The sequence below is a fragment of the Chionomys nivalis genome, chromosome 24 (assembly GCF_950005125.1).
Source record: "Chionomys nivalis chromosome 24, mChiNiv1.1, whole genome shotgun sequence".
NCBI lineage: Eukaryota > Metazoa > Chordata > Mammalia > Rodentia > Cricetidae > Chionomys > Chionomys nivalis.
The window spans coordinates 39,785,119-39,805,049 of record NC_080109.1 but is presented as its reverse complement, the minus strand read 5'-3'; the positions used below and the strand labels follow the sequence as shown (position 1 = coordinate 39,805,049).

General features: G+C 35.8%; 1 protein-coding gene across 5 annotated transcripts in view; it reads right to left on the bottom strand.

Moving 5' to 3' along the window:
- Nucleotides 1-2,017: 2,017 nt before the first annotated feature.
- Nucleotides 2,018-19,931, bottom strand: part of Fxr1 (FMR1 autosomal homolog 1) — a 50,688-nt gene continuing 32,774 nt past the window's right edge. Inside the window, exons 10-18 of one of the 5 annotated variants that reach the window (XM_057756764.1) lie at nucleotides 19,206-19,315; nucleotides 15,848-15,934; nucleotides 14,135-14,192; nucleotides 13,985-14,047; nucleotides 10,103-10,306; nucleotides 7,492-7,692; nucleotides 6,775-6,855; nucleotides 3,692-3,783; nucleotides 2,018-3,056 (exon numbers count right to left, since the gene is read on the bottom strand). In XM_057756764.1, the coding sequence (XP_057612747.1) occupies nucleotides 2,886-3,056; nucleotides 3,692-3,783; nucleotides 6,775-6,855; nucleotides 7,492-7,692; nucleotides 10,103-10,306; nucleotides 13,985-14,047; nucleotides 14,135-14,192; nucleotides 15,848-15,934; nucleotides 19,206-19,315 (1,067 nt within the window). In that variant the 3' untranslated portion in view covers nucleotides 2,018-2,885. Of the gene's footprint in view, nucleotides 3,057-3,691; nucleotides 3,784-6,774; nucleotides 6,856-7,491; nucleotides 7,693-10,102; nucleotides 10,307-13,984; nucleotides 14,193-15,847; nucleotides 15,935-19,205; nucleotides 19,316-19,931 lie in introns of all 5 variants that reach the window. The other 4 variants (XM_057756762.1, XM_057756765.1, XM_057756763.1 and 1 more) reach the window with 4 other exon arrangements.

The following is a 19,931-nucleotide window of genomic DNA, read 5'->3' as shown; positions in this document are numbered from 1 at the left end:
ATGTCCCTTTACCAACAAAAACCATGCCACATTATGGTGAGGTTCCCATTTGTTTTCCTTAGCATTCATATGCTAGACTTGGTCCTTAAGAATTCCAATTATTTGAGTCATAAGAAAACTGGAATGTCTGAAGAGGACAAACCAACTTTTTCAGATTTTCCTCAGGTTACAATGCCCAAGTCAAATCACAATCAGCTACAGCATTCACTCTGGCTTAAGGGTGCTAGGACTCAAGAGTAAACCACCTAATGCTTCCCACTTCAGACTCAGTGCCTCACTATTGATTTCTTCATTTTACTAAGTATTATACCTGCACTTTTAAAATGTACTTCATTTAAGACTTTGTCTCAGCAGCACCACAAGTAATTTCCCAAGAACTCACTGGACTGACATTCTGTTGAACTTCACATTAAAATTTTAGAAGGAATTTTTTATTTGCATCCTTGCTTGCATTTTTTGGAGGGGTGGGACACACAAGAATCCCAGAATCCTTACCTTACCCTCCCCCAATCAGGAAAACCAGATCATTTTTGACCCTGATATAATATGCATTCCTACTTCACATTCAGTTTAGGTTTTACACGTAACCTCATGGGTCTCCATACCTCAGTGCTTTGAGCTGTCAAAACTTTTCAGAATATACGTTCTGCTTTCACATTTTATAGTACGTGCTAGGGCAAGGATTCCCACTCATAATCTAACCAAGGGGGCAGCCAAAGTACCAAAAGGAACCTGAATCAATGGTCCCTCTGACCAAGCAATCTGCAAGAAAAACTGATTGACAGTGCTTTGGTGCCAATTCTTAAAGGGCAAGTCACTGAGTGGCTATTTTCAGGTAATGAAATCTCAGCTCTCTTAAAGAATTGATTACTAAATCCTGCTCAAGTGTTTCAGCAATACTTGACTTAATTAAGATAGTTTAATTTTTATGACAAAAACACTGTAGGGGATCTGGCATTGGAAAAATGAAAAATTACACTGAGCATCATGTTTCCCAGCTTGGGAATTAATATTCTTTGTGGGCTAGGGATGTAGCATAGTGGTAAAACATCAATTCCCATCAGACACAAAATTCTTTTTGTCCAGTACTTCATGGTTAAATTTGTAACCTACATACAGAGAACTAAGTAATTAAGAAACCAATTATTTAACTTGTTTTCAAAACTTTCAAAAGGAGGTTATGGTTATTTAATCTGGTATACGAAGTGCAAGTTCACTATACACACCTCACTTTCAAGTTCTATTATCACATCTATTCAAGAAAAAAAAAAAAAAACTCCAGTATCAGTGCATGTCACTCTTAATTAGAATGTGACTGGGTATGGCTACACACATACCAATAAGCAAATTGTCTGTTCTAACTATGTGAATTATCCCTAAGCTCATTAAAAAAGCTCAATATTTTTATGAACATAATAAATTATGCACATAAAAACTTTTCAAATGACAAAACTAAAGCACTTCCAGGAGTCTATGTAACACATGGAGCCTTCACAAATATTTCAACAACCACAGAAATATACATTTATCATTAAACTTCCATCTGAAAAATCTTTCATAACATTAGGTCTTCTGAAGAAAATATTTTTAATCTTTTACTGATTTTCAATCACTGGTATGAAAACCTTCAAAATTATTTCCTTGTCAATCAAAAACAACATTATTGGCCTATCACTTAAAAACGGCTTATCATACCTTTAAAAGTTTTTAAATGAAGAACTAAAAGCAAAAGTAAAATGCTTATCTTCTGCCTCCCACATCTTCCACAACTTCCTGTAGATTAGACTTTAATATAAATATGTTTCTCTAACAGCAAAGACATATACTCTAAACCATTTAACAGTTAAAATTAAGTGTTAAGACTTTAGAGTAAATGGTTAGCATTTTAACACTAGATCTGTGGCAGAATAAATGCTTTTGAAGAGCAATCCAAGAATGCTATCTATTCTAGGTCTGTGACGTAGTCCTACTTCTTTGAAACAATTGGCATAAAAAGTAGAAAGTTAAAATCAGCAAATGGAAGATCAAAGTTTATTTACTACCTGCATACAAAAACATATTGCACATCAAACAACCAAAATCAAAAAAGGGGGGAAAAAGGAAAAAAAGGGAGGAAAAGAAAATGTGAAAGATACTCTAAAGACTAAACATGTAGTTTTTACAGAATAAACCCTCTGGAAATTGATCTTTTCAGTAGTTCAGGCTATGAATGGACATGACTAATCAGCTTAGTGTTTCAACTAAAGCTATGTTTGATTTTTTTTTAAATACTGTACACTTTAATAAATAAACCAAACAAAGCCTCAATGTAGAACAGTCACTGCCAATATCACCCCGTGTCCCTGCAGATGAGTTAACATATGTATTCCAGTGGTCTGCAGACTTGCCTCTACAAACAGCATTTAAAACACATAACAGACCAGTTTCCAGACTAAACTAATGAAGAAATTACAATTCAGTGCAAAATATTTTAAACTGCTTCATTCTAGTTTTCCTCAGGTGAAGAAGTGGTTGCATATTATTAAAAATGTAACAAAAGCAGCTAATGCTTTCATAAAGAATATTACGTTAGGGACCCCACCCCACCCACCTCCCATCTCTGCCATATTTTGAAAACAAAATAACATTTCCTATAGCCAGCAACTTTTTTTAATGTTACATATACTATTCTCAAGGCACATCTGATGATATATTTTTAACACAGTAGGTGTCAAAGTATGTTTAACATATGATTTCTTCAGGATCCCTCCCCCTTTCTGAATTCCAAATGGAGGAACTGAAAGTGCGATGTAAGACTGGCGATCCGAATTCTATCTTTGGCAAGCTTGTACAAGCACTATTGTAACTGTAATGTAAAAGAACTGTAAACTAGGAACTTCCTTCAGTTATGAAACACCATTCAGGACTGCTGCTTCTTGAGTGCTTTCTTCTTTTAAGTTCTTAGTCTTTTCTTCTCCTGGAGTACGCGGTAGTTTAGGAATTTCATCGCCAGAAGCGCTAGTTGGACCATTTATTGCCTTTTCTGAAGGACCATGCTCTTCAATCACATCTTTTGCCTGTCAAAGGGAGACAACTTTTTCAACATCTTTATAAAGAAATCTGTAGCTGAGGAAGAAAATGACTACATAAACATTAGCTTAAAAAAGGATAACTTTCATATGCCATACAGAAAGCATTTTAAACAAATGCCAATGCACTCCAGTCTCAGGGTTTTTAAACTACATTATCTCTAGTACCTATGAATGCCCACATCACATCACAGAAAGCATCGGCACTGTTCAAGGAAACCTGTATCTAGTATTATTTTAAACCACTGGGAAGTACACCATATAAATGGTGCAAACAGTCAATAAATACAGTAGGTAAAACAACAATCACCCATTTTACTCACCTTTCAAAACTCCTATTTCTGTATTAATCACTGAAAACATTTAAATGAATTGAAACTTAAAGAGTCTATTCCCACTACTGACAAGAGGTAAATACTGCCATGCTATCTATGTGGCAAGTGTCTCAGACTCAAGCATGCACATCTTCACTCAGTAGGGGCCTGGGACAGAACCAAGATCTTCTTTAAATATCTTTCAGGTGAAACAAGTGACCATACAGTAATAAGTAAAAAATAATTAAGTCTAAGCAATACAAAATAATAAAAACAAAACAAAAACCCTACAGGTTAAATTCTCCTTACCATTTCTTTCTTGTTTTTAGCCAAAGTTTCCCTTGGGAGGTTTCTTTGTCTGCTCTGAGACTCAGCTCTAGAAATATAATCTGCAACTGTGACTGTTAAAGATGAGAAAAAAATTACAGGTGTTGAAAAATATTTCTAAATTTTATTATGGATAAGAATAATTTCACTATTAAACTAAACTAATGGTGGGTAACCCAATTTCAAAAATTTACGCTAGGTACCCACATCTGAACAAAAGCATAGCTTGGGAAAATGTGCCTATGATTTTAGTGCTGACAATAGAAAAATTCAAGCTGGAACTTGAGGAAATCTAGATTGAAGTCCTTTTGTTCAAGAAACCAGCCATCTCCTGGCTGAGTCTAAGACTCTGCGATGAATGTGGTGTAGCAACCTACCACCAAGAACAAACACTTCAAGGCAGTGTTTTAAGTACAGAGTGGTGTTTGCAGTTATTAGTGTGTGTGTGTATATGGGGGGGGAGGAGGATGTTGGCACAAATGATGGGATAGTTAAAATTTTTAATGTTTTATGTTTTTGGTTGTCCCTTTGGCCCATGAAAAACAGCACAATTAAGATATTGAACTGTGGTATTTGTGGTTTCTTCCTAACATTTCATGCTAGGCAGCATTTAAATTATCTGATTTTCAAATTTTAAGAAGTGCAAGGCAAACTAAGACAATCCTAATGTGGTTAGACACTTGTCAGGGTGGGAAAGGAACAGAGTAAAAAGAGATGCTGTCCCATCTAATCACATTAAGTATTAGTTTATGCACTGACTTAAGAACTTGAAACTCAATATTCTTAATTTAGCATAATCATTTTCTATCAGTCTAGTTTTAAGAAAAATCCCAATTATTAAAAACTAAAAACAGGTCAATTTTATATTATTTATAAAGCCACCACCATGCCCGGGGAGAATTAGTTTATTAGATTTATACTACATGCAGCTCAAAAAATCACTTAATACAATAAAAGGCTGAATTGTATTTTACAATTTATATTAATAATTCATGTACTAACGTTAAGTTTGAAGAACTCTAGTAATTCATTACTTTAAATGAACCTTAAACATAATTAAACATCTTGGATCAAGATTTATTAGAAAACTACATACATTTCAAATCTGAAACTGCTTTCCTTCCAGATTATAAGGAATTCCGTAGGCTCATTCTGAAGCCTATTGCCAAGAACTTTTTATGTTTAGCAATATTCCTGGGAGATTAGTATAACCTATTCATTTTGTCTACTCTATTTGGGCAATACAACTGTCTTGAGAATGACTGTAACCACGGGAAGGGGACCTTCTAATGGATTATTTTGTTTTCATAGTGTAGACTTCAGTGACACCTGGAGGAATGCATCAACTTCAAGATGTTACTGCACAGATAGGCATATTGCTCAATGTAAATGTGTGCAAACAGTTCTTAGACCCTTTCACCTACATAGAATGAAAATCTTGATGTAGCTTCTTTGAGTCCAAAGCTAAGTGGCACTTAGTTCTGTTCCTTGTCCCCAAACAAAGGAAGCCAGTTAAGAAATTTGTTTTATAATTCTTATGGAATACAGCCCCTTAAATTTCAATAGAAACTGAAATTTCAAGGAAAAAAATCTAGGCAATTTTGTGGCATAATCGGGACCCTGTAATTTCCTGTGTGGGCTTAAGAATGAATGGATACCTCTGTAATGTCTAAGTGTAGAAAAGACCACTCAACAGTTAATTCATAGAGAACAAAGAGCAACTAGGAATTGTAGACAAAGGAAGAACTACTATCAACTTTGAAGGCTGTCTCCCTGACTGCTGTGACATGAAGAAACTTTGGAAAAATGGGTGACTGGAAATAAAGGAATTTGGTAAGAGGAAACACAATGGTTCCTAAGAACAGGGAAGTCAGGATCAGATGTAGTATGCAACAGCACATTGCTGTCAAAACTCCAAATCAGTCATTTCAGTTAATTCCAATCAAAAACATCTAATTCATTTAGAAAAAATTTTGTGGGATGTTTTTATGTCTGTATCCTTAGCCAGGATCACTAGCTTAAGTTATGCTGAAATGTATTCCAGGTTAATGAGCTCATACTGATAGCCTGAATTTTCTTCTTTACAAAGGAGGGCCAGAAAATACTCATTGCGGTGCCACCTTCAAAACTGAAATTCATGACCTCTTCAATTAAAATACAATTCTAACATTAAAAAGGGGTAGAAGAAATATAAAGGCAAAACAAATTCTTTGATAGTGTTTGATTCTTTTTGCATGTCCCTCTATCTTTAAAACACAAATTCTTCAGATTAGGAATTAATGTCCTTATCTAGACTTCTCAAATGTCTTTACAACCTCTATACTTAAAGATTTACGATTTACATTATTTGTTGGGGAGAGGGGGACACATGAAAGACCATGTTTTGGAAAGAATGCAAAAATTGGTTAGTTTGAAAGGGGTTTATTTCTACTGCACAGTTTCTTCATGGTGAATATACAGTGATTCTCTGTACAATAAGAAGTGAACTGTTTTCAAAATAATGACATAGCAAACAAGTTTCTTTCCAGTTACCAAAACTTATGACAACATAAAATACTGAATGAAACTGGAGTAAAAACTATTTGAATGATTAGTATGTGTAAAGGAAAACGCACACTACAATAACACAAGAACATTAACATGCACCCTCTTTTAAGGAAAAAGACACTTATACATTTTCTTTTTAAATTTTGAGTATTTTAATTCCCATCAAAATGAGGCGCCCAATCTAGATATAGTAAGCAGGCACCATCAACCTCAAACCCAATCCACACCACAGTCCCTGAAATGGCAGTCCCCATCTTAAGTTTGAGGAATCTGCCAACTGCAGTATTTCCATGTAAGAAATTAAGACACAACATTAGTTCACTTAAGACTGGATACTAAACATTTATACCGTGAAGGAAGAATGCATTTTCTTAGCAGTGTCATTAGTTGAATAGCTTATGCAATGCAAATTCTGAATGCATATACACACATGTGAACATGTAATTATATTTAGAATGCAGACACATGACATTTTTTTCATGCTTGTGGCCTGACACCAACAGGCCCACTCAAGTTACCTGGCTGTCTATCTTCTGCCTGACCCCTGAAACGACGCCTGCGGCTACGATTGCGTCGCTGGGGTTTTTTTTCACTATCATCTGCAATTGCAAAGTTTACCATCAACTATTCTGGCAAAAAAATAACAAAACAAAAAACTTCTTTCCTTATTTAAAAAAGAAAAACTTTTAGTTAGACATTAAAGGTAAAGCATACACTAGCAACAAAAGGATTATATACATTTTTGTAGCATAAACCATTCCTCTCTGGAAATAAAGAGGGCTTTAACCCATAATAAACTGCCATACATAACCGGAACTACCACTGTTATTCAGAATAAAAGGTTTCTCTCCAACATATTTTGTGTTCCAAAGTTAATGACATTTTAGCCCCGTAATAATTAATGCTCATTCTATGCATCTCCCAAAATGTACCACAATTATTCAAAGGGGGCGCTAAAAGAGTTAAGTTTTATTTGTACACAGTAAGATCAACTGAGTATTTGTACTGATGATTAATGTTATAAAAGGGCACTTTAATTAATCCTCCCAGTTTCAGATAGTTTGACGAATATAAAAAATAAGACACCCAAGACAAGCAAGCTATCTTCCCCATTAAAAGGAAACACTAAAAAAAAATTTGTGAATTGCATACATAAACAAAAAACCTCATCTATTATCGGTATAATACAATCTCTCTCACACACACACACAACTTTTCCCTAAATGCTTACATACCTAGCCCATTTTCATTTACTGAGGCTGTATCAGATTCAGTCATTCCATCCATCAGAACAGCATCTTCATCAGTCCTTCGTCTACGAGACCGCCTACGACGGTTAGTACTGTGATGAGATTCGCTGGCGTCAGTGTCTGCAGTCTGATCTGATTCTGTATTATCAAGTAAGCTGTATGGATTGCTGTCTGGATCTTTGAGCACTATATTCATGTCAGAGGCAAGAAATATTCATTTAAGACGGCTGAAGTTAAAATACTTGATTTACTGAACTACATCAACTAACCATACATAAATTCCAATCCCCCCAATATAAATATAGGCCTGAAGTTTCCTTATCACTATAATTTACCTGAAAATTATTATGATGAATAAGTGAAATTTTAATGGGAATGAAAAATTGTAAAGCAAAAGTTAAGGTTATTTTTCAGCTTTGTAATGTTTTCTTTGAATTGTCTTACAAATACAGTCAGGTCTCTGTACCCTCACTAAAACTATGAAGGGGATACAGCTGTATTAAACACAGTTTTAGTCCTGCATAATTTTTTTTCTTACTAGTGTCCCTCAAACTTAAATAACTTACATGGCATTTTTGCAGACAGAGGTAATCTAGAGATAATATAGAACAGTATGCACAGATGATGTATTAATATTGTATAAGCTTTCATAAAGGATTTAAAAAAAAATTTTGTGGAGGTTACTGAGACCAATCCTCCAGAGATACTGAAGGATAACGATATCAGAAAATACTATCTAATTCTGACATTCACTCTTTTCTTTTCCGAGACAGGGTTTCTTTGTGTAACAGCCCTGACTGTCCTAGAACTCACTATATAGACCAGGCTGGCCTCGAACTCATATGGATCCGCCTGCCTCTGCCTCCTGAGAGCTGGGATTAAAAAGTGTGCACTAACATTACCGGCTTGACAGTCATACTCTTACCCTACCCAGAGGGTAGAAATAAAAATGTAGAGAAATATCCAACTATTATGTAGTGATTCTGAGAACCTTTTGTTTCTCTTTAAACTGCTTCTTGTGAACTATTTCCAAATAAAATTCAGTAACTGCACCCAAGACCTAACAAAAATCAGCTTTATGAACTGAAGCAACCAAAACAAGTCTACTCAGGTATCAAAGTAAATTAGGCTTATATAATAACTGTTATGGAAAAGACAACGTTAAACCAGATGTTAACTTGCATCCTAACTCTGAAAACAAAGTGTTTTGTAAAGTTACAAAGAAAAGAAAAGCACCTCTCTTACCTATGTGCATCTACTGCTTCCAACACTCAATTACAGAAGGAATTCACCTAGTCTCTATTACTCTTAAGTTTCCTTTGGTAACAGCTAGCATCTTTACAAAAGATGCTCAATTCATCTATTAATCATAAACACTAGGTAAAATACATTCATTTTGCATTTCCACAAAATTTAATGGTTTAATAGTAACAGTATACATTGTACATTTTAATACAAAATAGTTTTTCTGTAAAAACTAAGCTAAACTTTTCTAAATAAAACTTAGGGCCCAATGAAAAGTGGGATCCAATTAGAGCTAAATATACATCCTCCATTTTATGCTGATTTGCTCCACTGTAGGTTAACATGTTTGGATTTTTTGGGGTAGGGGTCAGGGTGGGAGACAAGAGTAGCCTTGGCTGTCCTGGAACTCACTCTGTAGACGAGACTAGTCTCGAACTCAAGAGATCCACCTGCCTCTGCCTCCCAAGTGCTAGAATTAAAGGTGTGTACCACAATGGCCTGGCTTTAATATGCAAAGTCTAATTTTCTAAAAGATTTAAAACATTACTTTAAATATATTAATATTTTCAATGAGATATCTAATCATTATAAAGTATAACCTTCTTAAATGACAAAGAAATAATAATGCTACTGTACAGTGCTTTAAAATAATCTAGTCCATATTATCTCTGGAAACCCTCCCCTCGTCATTCTGCTCAGAAAGAACATTCTGGCAACTATTACCACCTCATGGTAAAAAACAAAAAACATCAAATGACCAGAGGCGAGAGATGCTTGAGCATATGACATCTTTGTCTCTACTCTGTATCTGTAAACATGTGGTGTGCCTATGCACACCCATATGAGCAAGTGACCAGAGACCACAAGAGGGCATCAGAAAGGCCTTTACAGGGTTGTGAGCAGTGGGTGCTAGGAACTTTACTCCCTACTCTACAACAGCTATAACTGTTCTTAATTGCTGAGTCACCTTTCCAGTCCCTCTATATTCCTCTTTATAGTTCAATTTCTCAGAAAAATAAAACAAAATTGAGTGTACCTTTTTCTCTGTCCTCAAACTGTAGCAAAAAATTCTTGGGAAAAATTACCTAATATTACCTAATTACCAAAGACCCCGAAGCAAAGGAAACCGGTCAACTGAAAGTTCTCACCTACATATTCTTATGTAAGCCTTCACTCAGAATTAATCTACACAAATTTTCCTGTATTAATTGCTACACAGTCTACTATTATTTCTAAGATAGTAACCAGAATCATAAACTTCCAAAAATGTTTGGCTGAGGGAAGAAATGATTTTTGTAGGGTTATACTGTTTACAAAGCATGAACGCTGACATAGTATGTAAAAAGACTACCAGAACTGATGGAAGATTTGCCACCACGTGGTCCACCACGACCTCGACCCCCCGAAACACTTCTGCCTCTTCCTCCTGGGCGTCTCCTGCTGTCTCGCTGATGCCGAGTCTCTCGGTCATCTTCTCCTGCCAACGACCAATCACTCAGCTCATCTTTACGCTCAGATTCTGTTTCGGAGGGGTTAGACAGCTCAGAATTTGTACCTTAGGAAAAAGATAGTTTGTAAAGTGATTAGGTGCACATATATAGATGCTTAAGTATCATTTAAAGTAAGCACAGTAATTGTTCTGAAGACAGCCAAATTAAAAACTTTAAATTTAATATCTAATTAAATTCAACTAACAATTAGAGGAAAGGTACACTATGAAAATGCAATTAATGTCAAGGTTTTGCTCATTTTTATATTGATGGCCTAAATCATCAGTACAATAAATGTTACCCAATACCTAAAATAAATTTCATCACATCCAGAAAAATTTTCTTTTTTTTTCTTTTTTTTTTTTTTGGTTTTTCGAGACAGGGTTTCTCTGTGGTTTTGGAGCCTGTCCTGGAACTAGCTCTTGTAGACCAGGTTGGTCTCGAACTCACAGAGATCCGCCTGCCTCTGCCTCCCGAGTGCTGGGATTAAAGGCGTGCGCCACCACCGCCCGGCCATCCAGAAAAATTTTAATTTTAACCAATAGTCTATTATTACTGACTTGAATGTGTATTTTCCCCTCACATTTTAGCATTTCTAAAATCAGAACACTTCTTAAAGCTAGAAGTTCTGGTCAGCTAATATACATAAAATGTTTTACTGCTGCCTCAGATTAGCATAACAATGTTTCTGAGAAAACAGTTACTACCTAACAACGACTAAGAGAGACTGAATCAAGTTCACATGACTAATCTCGTTCAAAAATAGTTGAGTTGTAAATTCGTACCAATCTAACTGAAAATGGAACCTTTCCCTGAAGGACTGTCTGTCTGTATCGTGCCACATGCTACTGTTCTCAACATTCTTCTCTGTTGGTCTAGCCAAAATGCAAAACTTCATCTTTATCCTATCAGGGTCCCAAATGTGTTGTAATGTGCAAAAAATCCCCTGCTGATGAATGAATCTGTTGAATGGAATACCTAAACATTGGTTGTATTTAAACTCCTTGAGTATTTAAAAATAGTAGTAAAACATTAGTCCTCCTTAGATATTAAAATGGAAATAACAAGGTGCAAGAATAAAGAAGTCTACCAATACAAATTACAGAGGAAAAGAAAAAACATTTTAGAAAAAAAAAATCCAGTTTATTTTTCATTCTCAAGTATTTGTTAAGAATGAAAACATCATGGAAGGGAATAAAGTAACCATTTAACAATTATTTGTCCAAATGCCAAAAAACATTAATTGTATACTATAAAACTGTCAAAATGTAGACAATAATCATTTCATGAGTAGTAAAACAAATCTGTGTTAAAATGTAAAGGAGATAAGCCTAGTAAACTATTTTACCTTACCCAAGGAAAAGAGCAAGGAAATTATTCCTTAACATACACTCAGTAGGCCGGGCGATGGTGGCGCACGCCTTTAATCCCAGCACTCGGGAGGCAGAGGCAGGCGGATCTCTGTGAGTTCGAGACCAGCCTGGTCTACAAGAGCTAGTTCCAGGACAGGCTCCAAAAACCACAGAGAAACCTTGTCTCGAAAAACCAAAAAAAAAAAACAAAAAAAACATACACTCAGTATTTATTTTGTGAGACAAACATTACAAAACACAAAGTTTCTGATGAACTGGCTAATACTCAGGTCTTTTATGACCACAAAGTCAAGGATAAGGTTCAGGCATGACATGAGGAGATTGTCCTAAAATATCTAGGTGGCCCCCAAATATCTCATAGGTCCTTAAAGCTTTCTCACGTTATAAAGATGACAGCCCAAGAACCCTATAGTCGTTGGCATTTTAAGAACTATAGGCAGGTGGTCATAAACCAAGAAACAAAAGTCTTGTTAGAATCTGGAAATGACAAGCGAGCAAGTTCTGTCTAACTTTCAACCAAACAAAACACCCACAGTCCAGGTGATGTGTAAGAGGTTAGCCAATGAGGCAACGGTGAGCTTTATGATGATAAAGCTGTGCTGCCCACATCTCTAAGTTGCTGTAGATTATTAACTACTGTTCTGTTGGAAACAATACAGACATTTCAACCTCTCAATGTTGGAAAGTACAAGCAAGATACCAGGAAAGAAATCCCAGAAAAGTTTTTAAAAATGAGCCATGACAATCACAACTTGTTTGTAGACAAATTTCATGATCAGGCTTTTCTTTTAACTTTACAACTAATAACTACTACTTTTATCAAGACGGTTCCAATCACTTCAAATGCTAATGTGCTAAATGCTTACAATAACTATGTCTTATCATAACCAAGATTAAGATTCAAACTAAATTTAGCATGACTTTAGAAATGTTCTACTAGTAAATGTGTCTTATATTTATTGCTGCTTAGTCCTTCTGATAGGTACAAGAACATTTGTAATTCAAAGCGTCTTCTCAAGTTACTTCAAGAAACAACAATGTCTCTAGTTCCACAAAGCTAAGTCTGCCATCTGCTGAAGGATCTGTATAGCGTTCTCTAACCCAAAGGATTCCTTTGCCATTTTCCCATACATTTTATTATCTACTCCTCATTCATTTACCAGAGTAATTCCCTCATCAATAAGCAAAGGTCCCAGACACTAATCAAGATGTTCAATGGCTTTTCTCACTCTTGCCATACAAAGCTACATCTGATTATGTTAATTTAGCATTAAAATGTAAATATACCTGATTTCTATTTAATTACTGTCATTAAATATACTTTTGGAAATACAGCATTAGCTTACAATTCTCCATCTTTTACATAGTGAACATATACTTTTAGGATTTTATTTAGAACTTCAATGCTGTGTTAATGAAAATGCATCAAGAAAATGGGATAATGGAACATAAGGTTATACTAAGAAAGAGAAGGGATACTTAGCCATGCACCTGTACAACAAATGAAAGACAATACAGGTTTACAATTCTAGCACCATTAGATTCCTCAATTAAAAAGTCTGGATCTGAACCTGCATGCTGCAAACCTGCATTCATCTTTACTTTCTGTAAATATTTCCTGTTTTGGCTCACGTTCACAAGTATTTCCTCAAAACAAGATTAACACAGGGAGAAGAGAAGATAAAAGAACAGAAAAGGAAATGAGGAGGGATGGGCAGAAGGATCAGGTCACTGCTATGATCCAAGTCCAAATGGAGAAAGATGAAACAACTCCAGAGCTGAGTAAGAATAAATGAGAATTTAAGATTAGAGAACTGTTGATGGCCACAGGATCCACTGATCCTTTCCTACCCAGACTAGGCCCCAGCTTCAAAGTGAAAGTATAGTTTATAAAGATGTTCGTTATAAAATGCTAACTCTCTTTATTACCACAAAATGTTACTCTATACAAATAGTTTACACAAGGTGTGTAAACACTCAAACCGGCCAAATCAGCGAAGTTTATTTCAAAGCTGCTGGAGACTTGCTGTGTATGGTGCTGAACTAGTCATCAGTTTATTTTTCACTTCTGTTTTCATTACAGGTAGCAGTACATACTAAGATTCTACAGGAAATGTACGAAACCACACTATTTAGAACACAGGTCCTATACCCATTCACCCCTTTATTCCAGCTTTAAATTAAGCTTCGTTTTATAACTGTTTATAAACTACCTTTTACTGTCACTAGTATATAACAGTAGTAACATACAGACCTTAGAACTACCTTTCACCCTCAAAAACAAATTAGAGCTAGTATGAAAATACACACAGCATCTAAACTAGAACACTACTACACACTATTACAGAAATAAAACAATGTTCTTTTTACCATAACCGGAGGTGTAATTAGGGCCCCGACGACCTCTGCCTCTTCCACTATAAGACCTAGAACCTTGTACAGAAGAGACGGGACTTTCATCAGTGGCATATCCTTTCTCTTTTTCAGGCCCTCTGGTGGAAGAAGGTCTGAAACCCATACCAATCTGTCGCAGCTGTTCATCAATCTGCAGGCGTTCCATTCTTAGTTGTTCCACTTCCTACAATCAAAAAAGAATCATTTTTGCTATTAGTGCACATGTACACATATCATGCCCTCTGAGACCTGAGACAAACACTTTTACCCTACCTATTGACCCAAGTTCTATACAAGTTTGTTGGGTGTGTGTGTGTGTGTGTGTGTGTGTTGGCCTAGAGCTAGAATTTTACAATCTACCAAAGAAACAAACCGTGTTCTTTGAAATCATCTCATAAAGCAGTATCGTATTCATAAGGTCATTTGCTGGTCAACTCAAGAAACACTGAATGCTCGATAGTGTGTCCAACACATTGCTATAAGCATACAGTATATATACCTCTCTTGCTTCAAGTGACTGTATAATAAACCTATCTGTTAATTGCTAATCCTATTACCAAATACTGTCCTTTTTCACTCTTGAACGCTTGTGTGTGTGCACACATAAATGTGTGTGCTACCGTGTGCCTGTGGAGATCTACCACTTCAACATCTCCTTCCACAATGGAGGTTGTAAGGCTTGGCTGCAAGTAACCTTTATCCACTGAGCCAGATCACTGGCTACACACTGTCTCTGTAACAGAGAGTTAATAATCTCTTTAAAGGCAACATTAATGAGCTACAGACTTGACCATTTAAAAATTGAGGTCCGCCAGGCGGTGGTGGCGCACGCCTTTAATCCCAGCACTCGGGAGGCAGAGGCAGGCAGATCTCTGTGAGTTCGAGACCATCCTGGTCTACAAGAGCTAGTTTCAGGACAGGCTCCAAAACCACAGAGAAACCCTGTCTCGAAAAAAAAAAAAAAATCAAAAAAAAAAATTAAATAAATAAAATAAAATAAAAAATTGAGGTCCTACAACATGTGAAGGTAACCGTCGAAACAAAACTTTTGGCTTAGAGGAAGAATAGAAGACAAAGCATTTGTTTACAAGGTTAGGACTGACAGAATTGAAAAACACGGAATGACATAAAATACTAATACAACGAATATCAGAGACTGAAAACAAAATATACTAGAGAACATTTGAGAATATTACTATGAACAACAACAACAAAAAGAAAATGAAAAACAACTGTGATACTAACTTACAGGTACGTCTTTTTCTACAACTCTTGTGTATTATGTTTCAAATCTAACAAATGGAGGCTGAGGGTGTAGCTTGAAGACTGATTCCAATTTTGTTTACCATGCACTTGGCTTTGGTTTACATCTCCAGCAACCCACTACCCCACTCGGAATTGATGAACAACAACTATTGGATGTTGACTCAAAAAATGTCAGAGATATCAAAGATGTCCAATTTCACCTTTATGCCGACAGTTAAAATGAGGGAGGAAAAAGGAAACGAACTGGCCTGCACATAGCTATTGTAAATAATGACAAACTCTCACAAATCTCCAAAAATAGTCATTTCTTTAAAAAGAACCTTAAAAAAAAAAAAGACAAAAAATCAGAGGGGTCCCTTCTCCAGAAAAAGTATTAGGGCAAAGAACATTTTATTCTCTACGTTTTCAACAAAAACCAAGCAAAACTTAAGTAAATTTAAAACATTTAAATACCCAAACATTACTATAAATCAGCATGTTCAACATGTAGATTCCTTATTTATAGCAAGTATACAACATTCACACAATAAATGCAGGGGAGATATAAGAATACAATGTGAACTGTATACATACCTTTAAGTAAGCAATGTGATATTCTAGAAGAACTTGAACGTTTCCAATACTTTCTTTAGTGCCAACAAATACAAATGGAACCATTCCCTATAAGAAGGTACATTATCTTCAATATTACATATTAATTATATAATTTAGCAAGTTTTTCTACAACACACAGTAATTAGACGGAAATGCAGAAATTTTGAACACCTTACTTGTACAAAATTATATTTGCCTGCTAAAAAAAAAATAAAGATCAGTTTACGCTAGTTTTCTGATTTCTGATCAATTTAATGTTCCAAGAATACAAACTAAATTATTTATTTATTTATTTATTTATTTATTTATTTATTATGTATACAATATTCTGTCTGCGTGTATTCATTCCTGCAGGCCAGAAGAGGGCACCAGACCTCATTACAGATGGTTGTGAGTCACCATGTGGTTGCCGGGAATTGAACTCAGGACCTTTGGAAGAGCAGGTGATGCTCTTAACCACTGAGCCATCTCTCCAGCCCCAAACTAATTTTTTTAAAGGTTTATTTATCATGCAAAAAGCATACTGCCTGCATGTATTCCTGCAGAGCAGAAGAGGGAATCAGATCTCATTACAGATAGTTTTGAGTCACAATGTGGTGACTGGGAATTGAACTCTGAGCCATACTCAAACACAACAAACCAATTTTTTTAACAAAACACTAAACTCGTCATGGTCTTTCAGACCATAAAATCTGTTGACAGTAGGCACAGATTTAAAAGCCAAACACATATTAGACAAGTTATTTCAGTTGTCCTCACTTCCACACACAATCTGTGGCACGCGTACAAGCACACACACACACAGAGACACATACAAAAGACACTGACTACAGGGCATTATTAATTACACTATGTAAAACTAAGGAAATCACTGAAGAACAGACACCAAGAAACAAAAGATAAGCACTCAACTATCCTAGACTGTTTATTTGGTGAAATTTGAGAATACGGCTTTAAAAAATAAAGCAAAAAGGGGATAGAGTGATGGGCTCAGCTGTTAAAAAGCTGATCTTGAAGTGGATCCAGGTTCAGTTCCCCATGCCAACATGGTGGCTTACAACCATATTTAACTTGAGTTTCAAGGGATCTGATGCCTTCTTCTGATCTCCAAAAGTAACAGGCACACACAAGGTAAATACACATACATGCACAGTAAGTATCCAGAACCAAGATGGTTTACTCAAGATTTTCTACCTTATAAACATACTACAGCCTTCTACTGATTTTTCTATGTAAGAAAAATCATAGTATAGCTTAAACTCCCTGTCCGTTTACATTTCTCCTCTCAAAAAACAGCTCCAAAGATTTTAAATAGACTAGATCAATACTTTATGATTCTAAATACGAATATATCTTCAAAGCAATCTGTTAACATTCTAACAGGTGACTTACTTAGATACGGCTGCTTTAAAAGTAGACAAACACCAGGATAGTTTCTAAGGGTCCAGCACAAAAAGTTCCAATGACTGTGAAGTAATTTCAACCAAGAAGGTACAAACAAAAGTGAAGCCCTAAGAGTGTTCTCAGAAATCACGGAACAGGGACTATAACTCTTGCTGTGTGTGTGTGTGCGCGCGCGCGCGCGTGTGCTGTGGAATTGGTTCTCTCGTTCCACCTTTATACACATTCCAAAGATGAAACTAAGGTCATCAAGCTTCTGTACTTTGACTTACCCCAACGTCACAAAAAGCTTTAAAGCATAAAAACTGTACACATTAGAGCAGCATACGCGGTAGGCACTTGCACCCACCAACCAAAATGAACTCAAGTAGCTTGTGTTGAAAAGAGCAGTCTCATTCCCACACATTCAACTCCTTACTCATCAACTATTCAACAGTAGCCCTCTGCAATGTATCTGTTGTTTTTCTCTTTTTTGGGGTGGTGGTGGTGGTGGTTTTGAGATAGGGTTTCTCTGTGTAGCTCTCACTGTCCTGGAACTCACTCTGTAGACCAGGCTGGCTAAAAATTCACAGAGAACTGCCTGCCTCTGCCTCCAAGTACTGAGATTAAAGGCATGTGTCACCACACCTAGCCCAGAAAATAATCCAGGCCTGAAAATAGCAATAACAATGGCCCAAGCTACACAGAGTGGGTAGCACAGTAAGCTCTTTTCATAAAGAACCCAAGAATAAACTTGCACTGAAATGGCAAGACTGAAAGCAAGTGGGAACACATCAAGGGAAGACTAGCTTTGAATAGCAACTTACAAAGTTCTATTTGAGCTATGTAATGGTTCAGACTATCTTAGCCATCAGATCAGAATTTAGATTGTTATTATATTATACTAGGTTTATGAGAAAAGTAAAGATTACAATGTCGGACACTATTTTAATTCTTGTCTGTGAAAGACATTCTAAAAACCATACAAAGCAAGCAGATGCTATGTAATACAACAACACATTTTAAAACTCTGTTTTAAAATTACTGAAGAAAATGTTCTGACCCTTGTGAAGACAATGGACATTTATTTTGAGGTGTATTTCAACCCCATGTCCAATACAAAGAAACAAAGAAGTGCTATCTTGAGTAGGCAACAATGGCCTGAGCTAATCAGTGTCTAAAACCAACTCTGAGAGTTAGCATATTTTCTGAACAGTGCCTTACTGTGCAAAACTGAAGAAATTCTAGTGTCTTGAATTATAGTTGGTTGTTCTAGGGACAACCACAGACTTATTTTCAGGCTTTAAAGCCCCAAATCACTATATCAAGTGGTCCACTGAACCCACAAATTCGACTGAATACCTTGAGGTCTAAGAATTTAATAACAGAATTGTAAACAAAATATTAACATGAAGAGAGACTGAAAAAAAGGCCAAGGAGTGATCAAAAATCGTTTTTGGCAGACTGCTTCGTTGAACATCAAATTCTGTAGCTTTATACTCAAGAGTAAAAATGATCCAAGATGGAACTGGCATGGTATAGCTCAGCAGTTGTAGTTAAGAGCATCTGTTCTCACAAAGGACCTGGGTTTGCTTCCTAGACCCCATTAGACAGTTCACAGCCCTTAGTAACTCCAATATCAGCAGATCCAATGCCTTATGACCTCCACAAGCACCAGGCTTGCACATGTATACATGTGGGCAAAATCTCATACACAGAAAATAAACCTAAAACAAGGGGAGGACTGGGTGTGGGATTAACCTACTGAAACTTTTATAAAAACTGGCTCAAGTACTGACAAACCAATAAGTAGCCACAGCCCACACAACTGAAAGGTAATTGTTTTCTATTATGAAATAATTCAAAGAAATAGACTTTTCAAAAACAACAATATTCACAGTATTAGAAACTAAGACTCTAACATAAAACAGGCAAATAAGTATTATTAAATACTTACATCTTCTCTGGGTAGTTTGTTTTCATTGTCTCCTTCAATTCTAACTCGAACCACACCAGATTTATCCACTATTTCTTGAATAACCTTGCCATTTTTTCCAATAACTTTTCCTTTAGGAAAAGAAAACAAATTAAGTTAAAAACTGATTTGTTATCCATTCAGTACAAATTTAGATTTATGACTTTTTATAAATGATAACCACCAAACAAAGGTGATTCTTTTCACTTTCAATAACCTCACCTAAAAGCTTCTCAACTCTCTCTGGAGTATGCCTAAGGCTACTGACTCCAACAGTCCAACGCAGTTCACACACAAGACAATTACCAAGCCTAAGCATTTTCAAACATTAGAACCATTTCTAATACTTTAACAACTCTCCCATTTAAAAACCCTGCCTATGGAACTAAGAGAAAGCAATTTTAACTGGCATGAACTCTGTCAATTTGTTCATCTCATTGATATATGTATATACACAATCACACACATGTATATTTTTATAAACTAAAATATTACATTGTTCACCAAGTGTTTTTAAGTACTTCATAGTTTTAGTAAGTGCTAGCATGTATATTCTGGTGTCTTGCTATGAACATACTATAAAATGATAGAAAATCCATACCTTCTTCATACTTAACCTTTCACTCAAATAGCAGTTACTGAGTATACAATACATAAAAAGAAAAACTCCAAAGGGAACACGGAGATGCTGTTTCCCTATTATAAAGA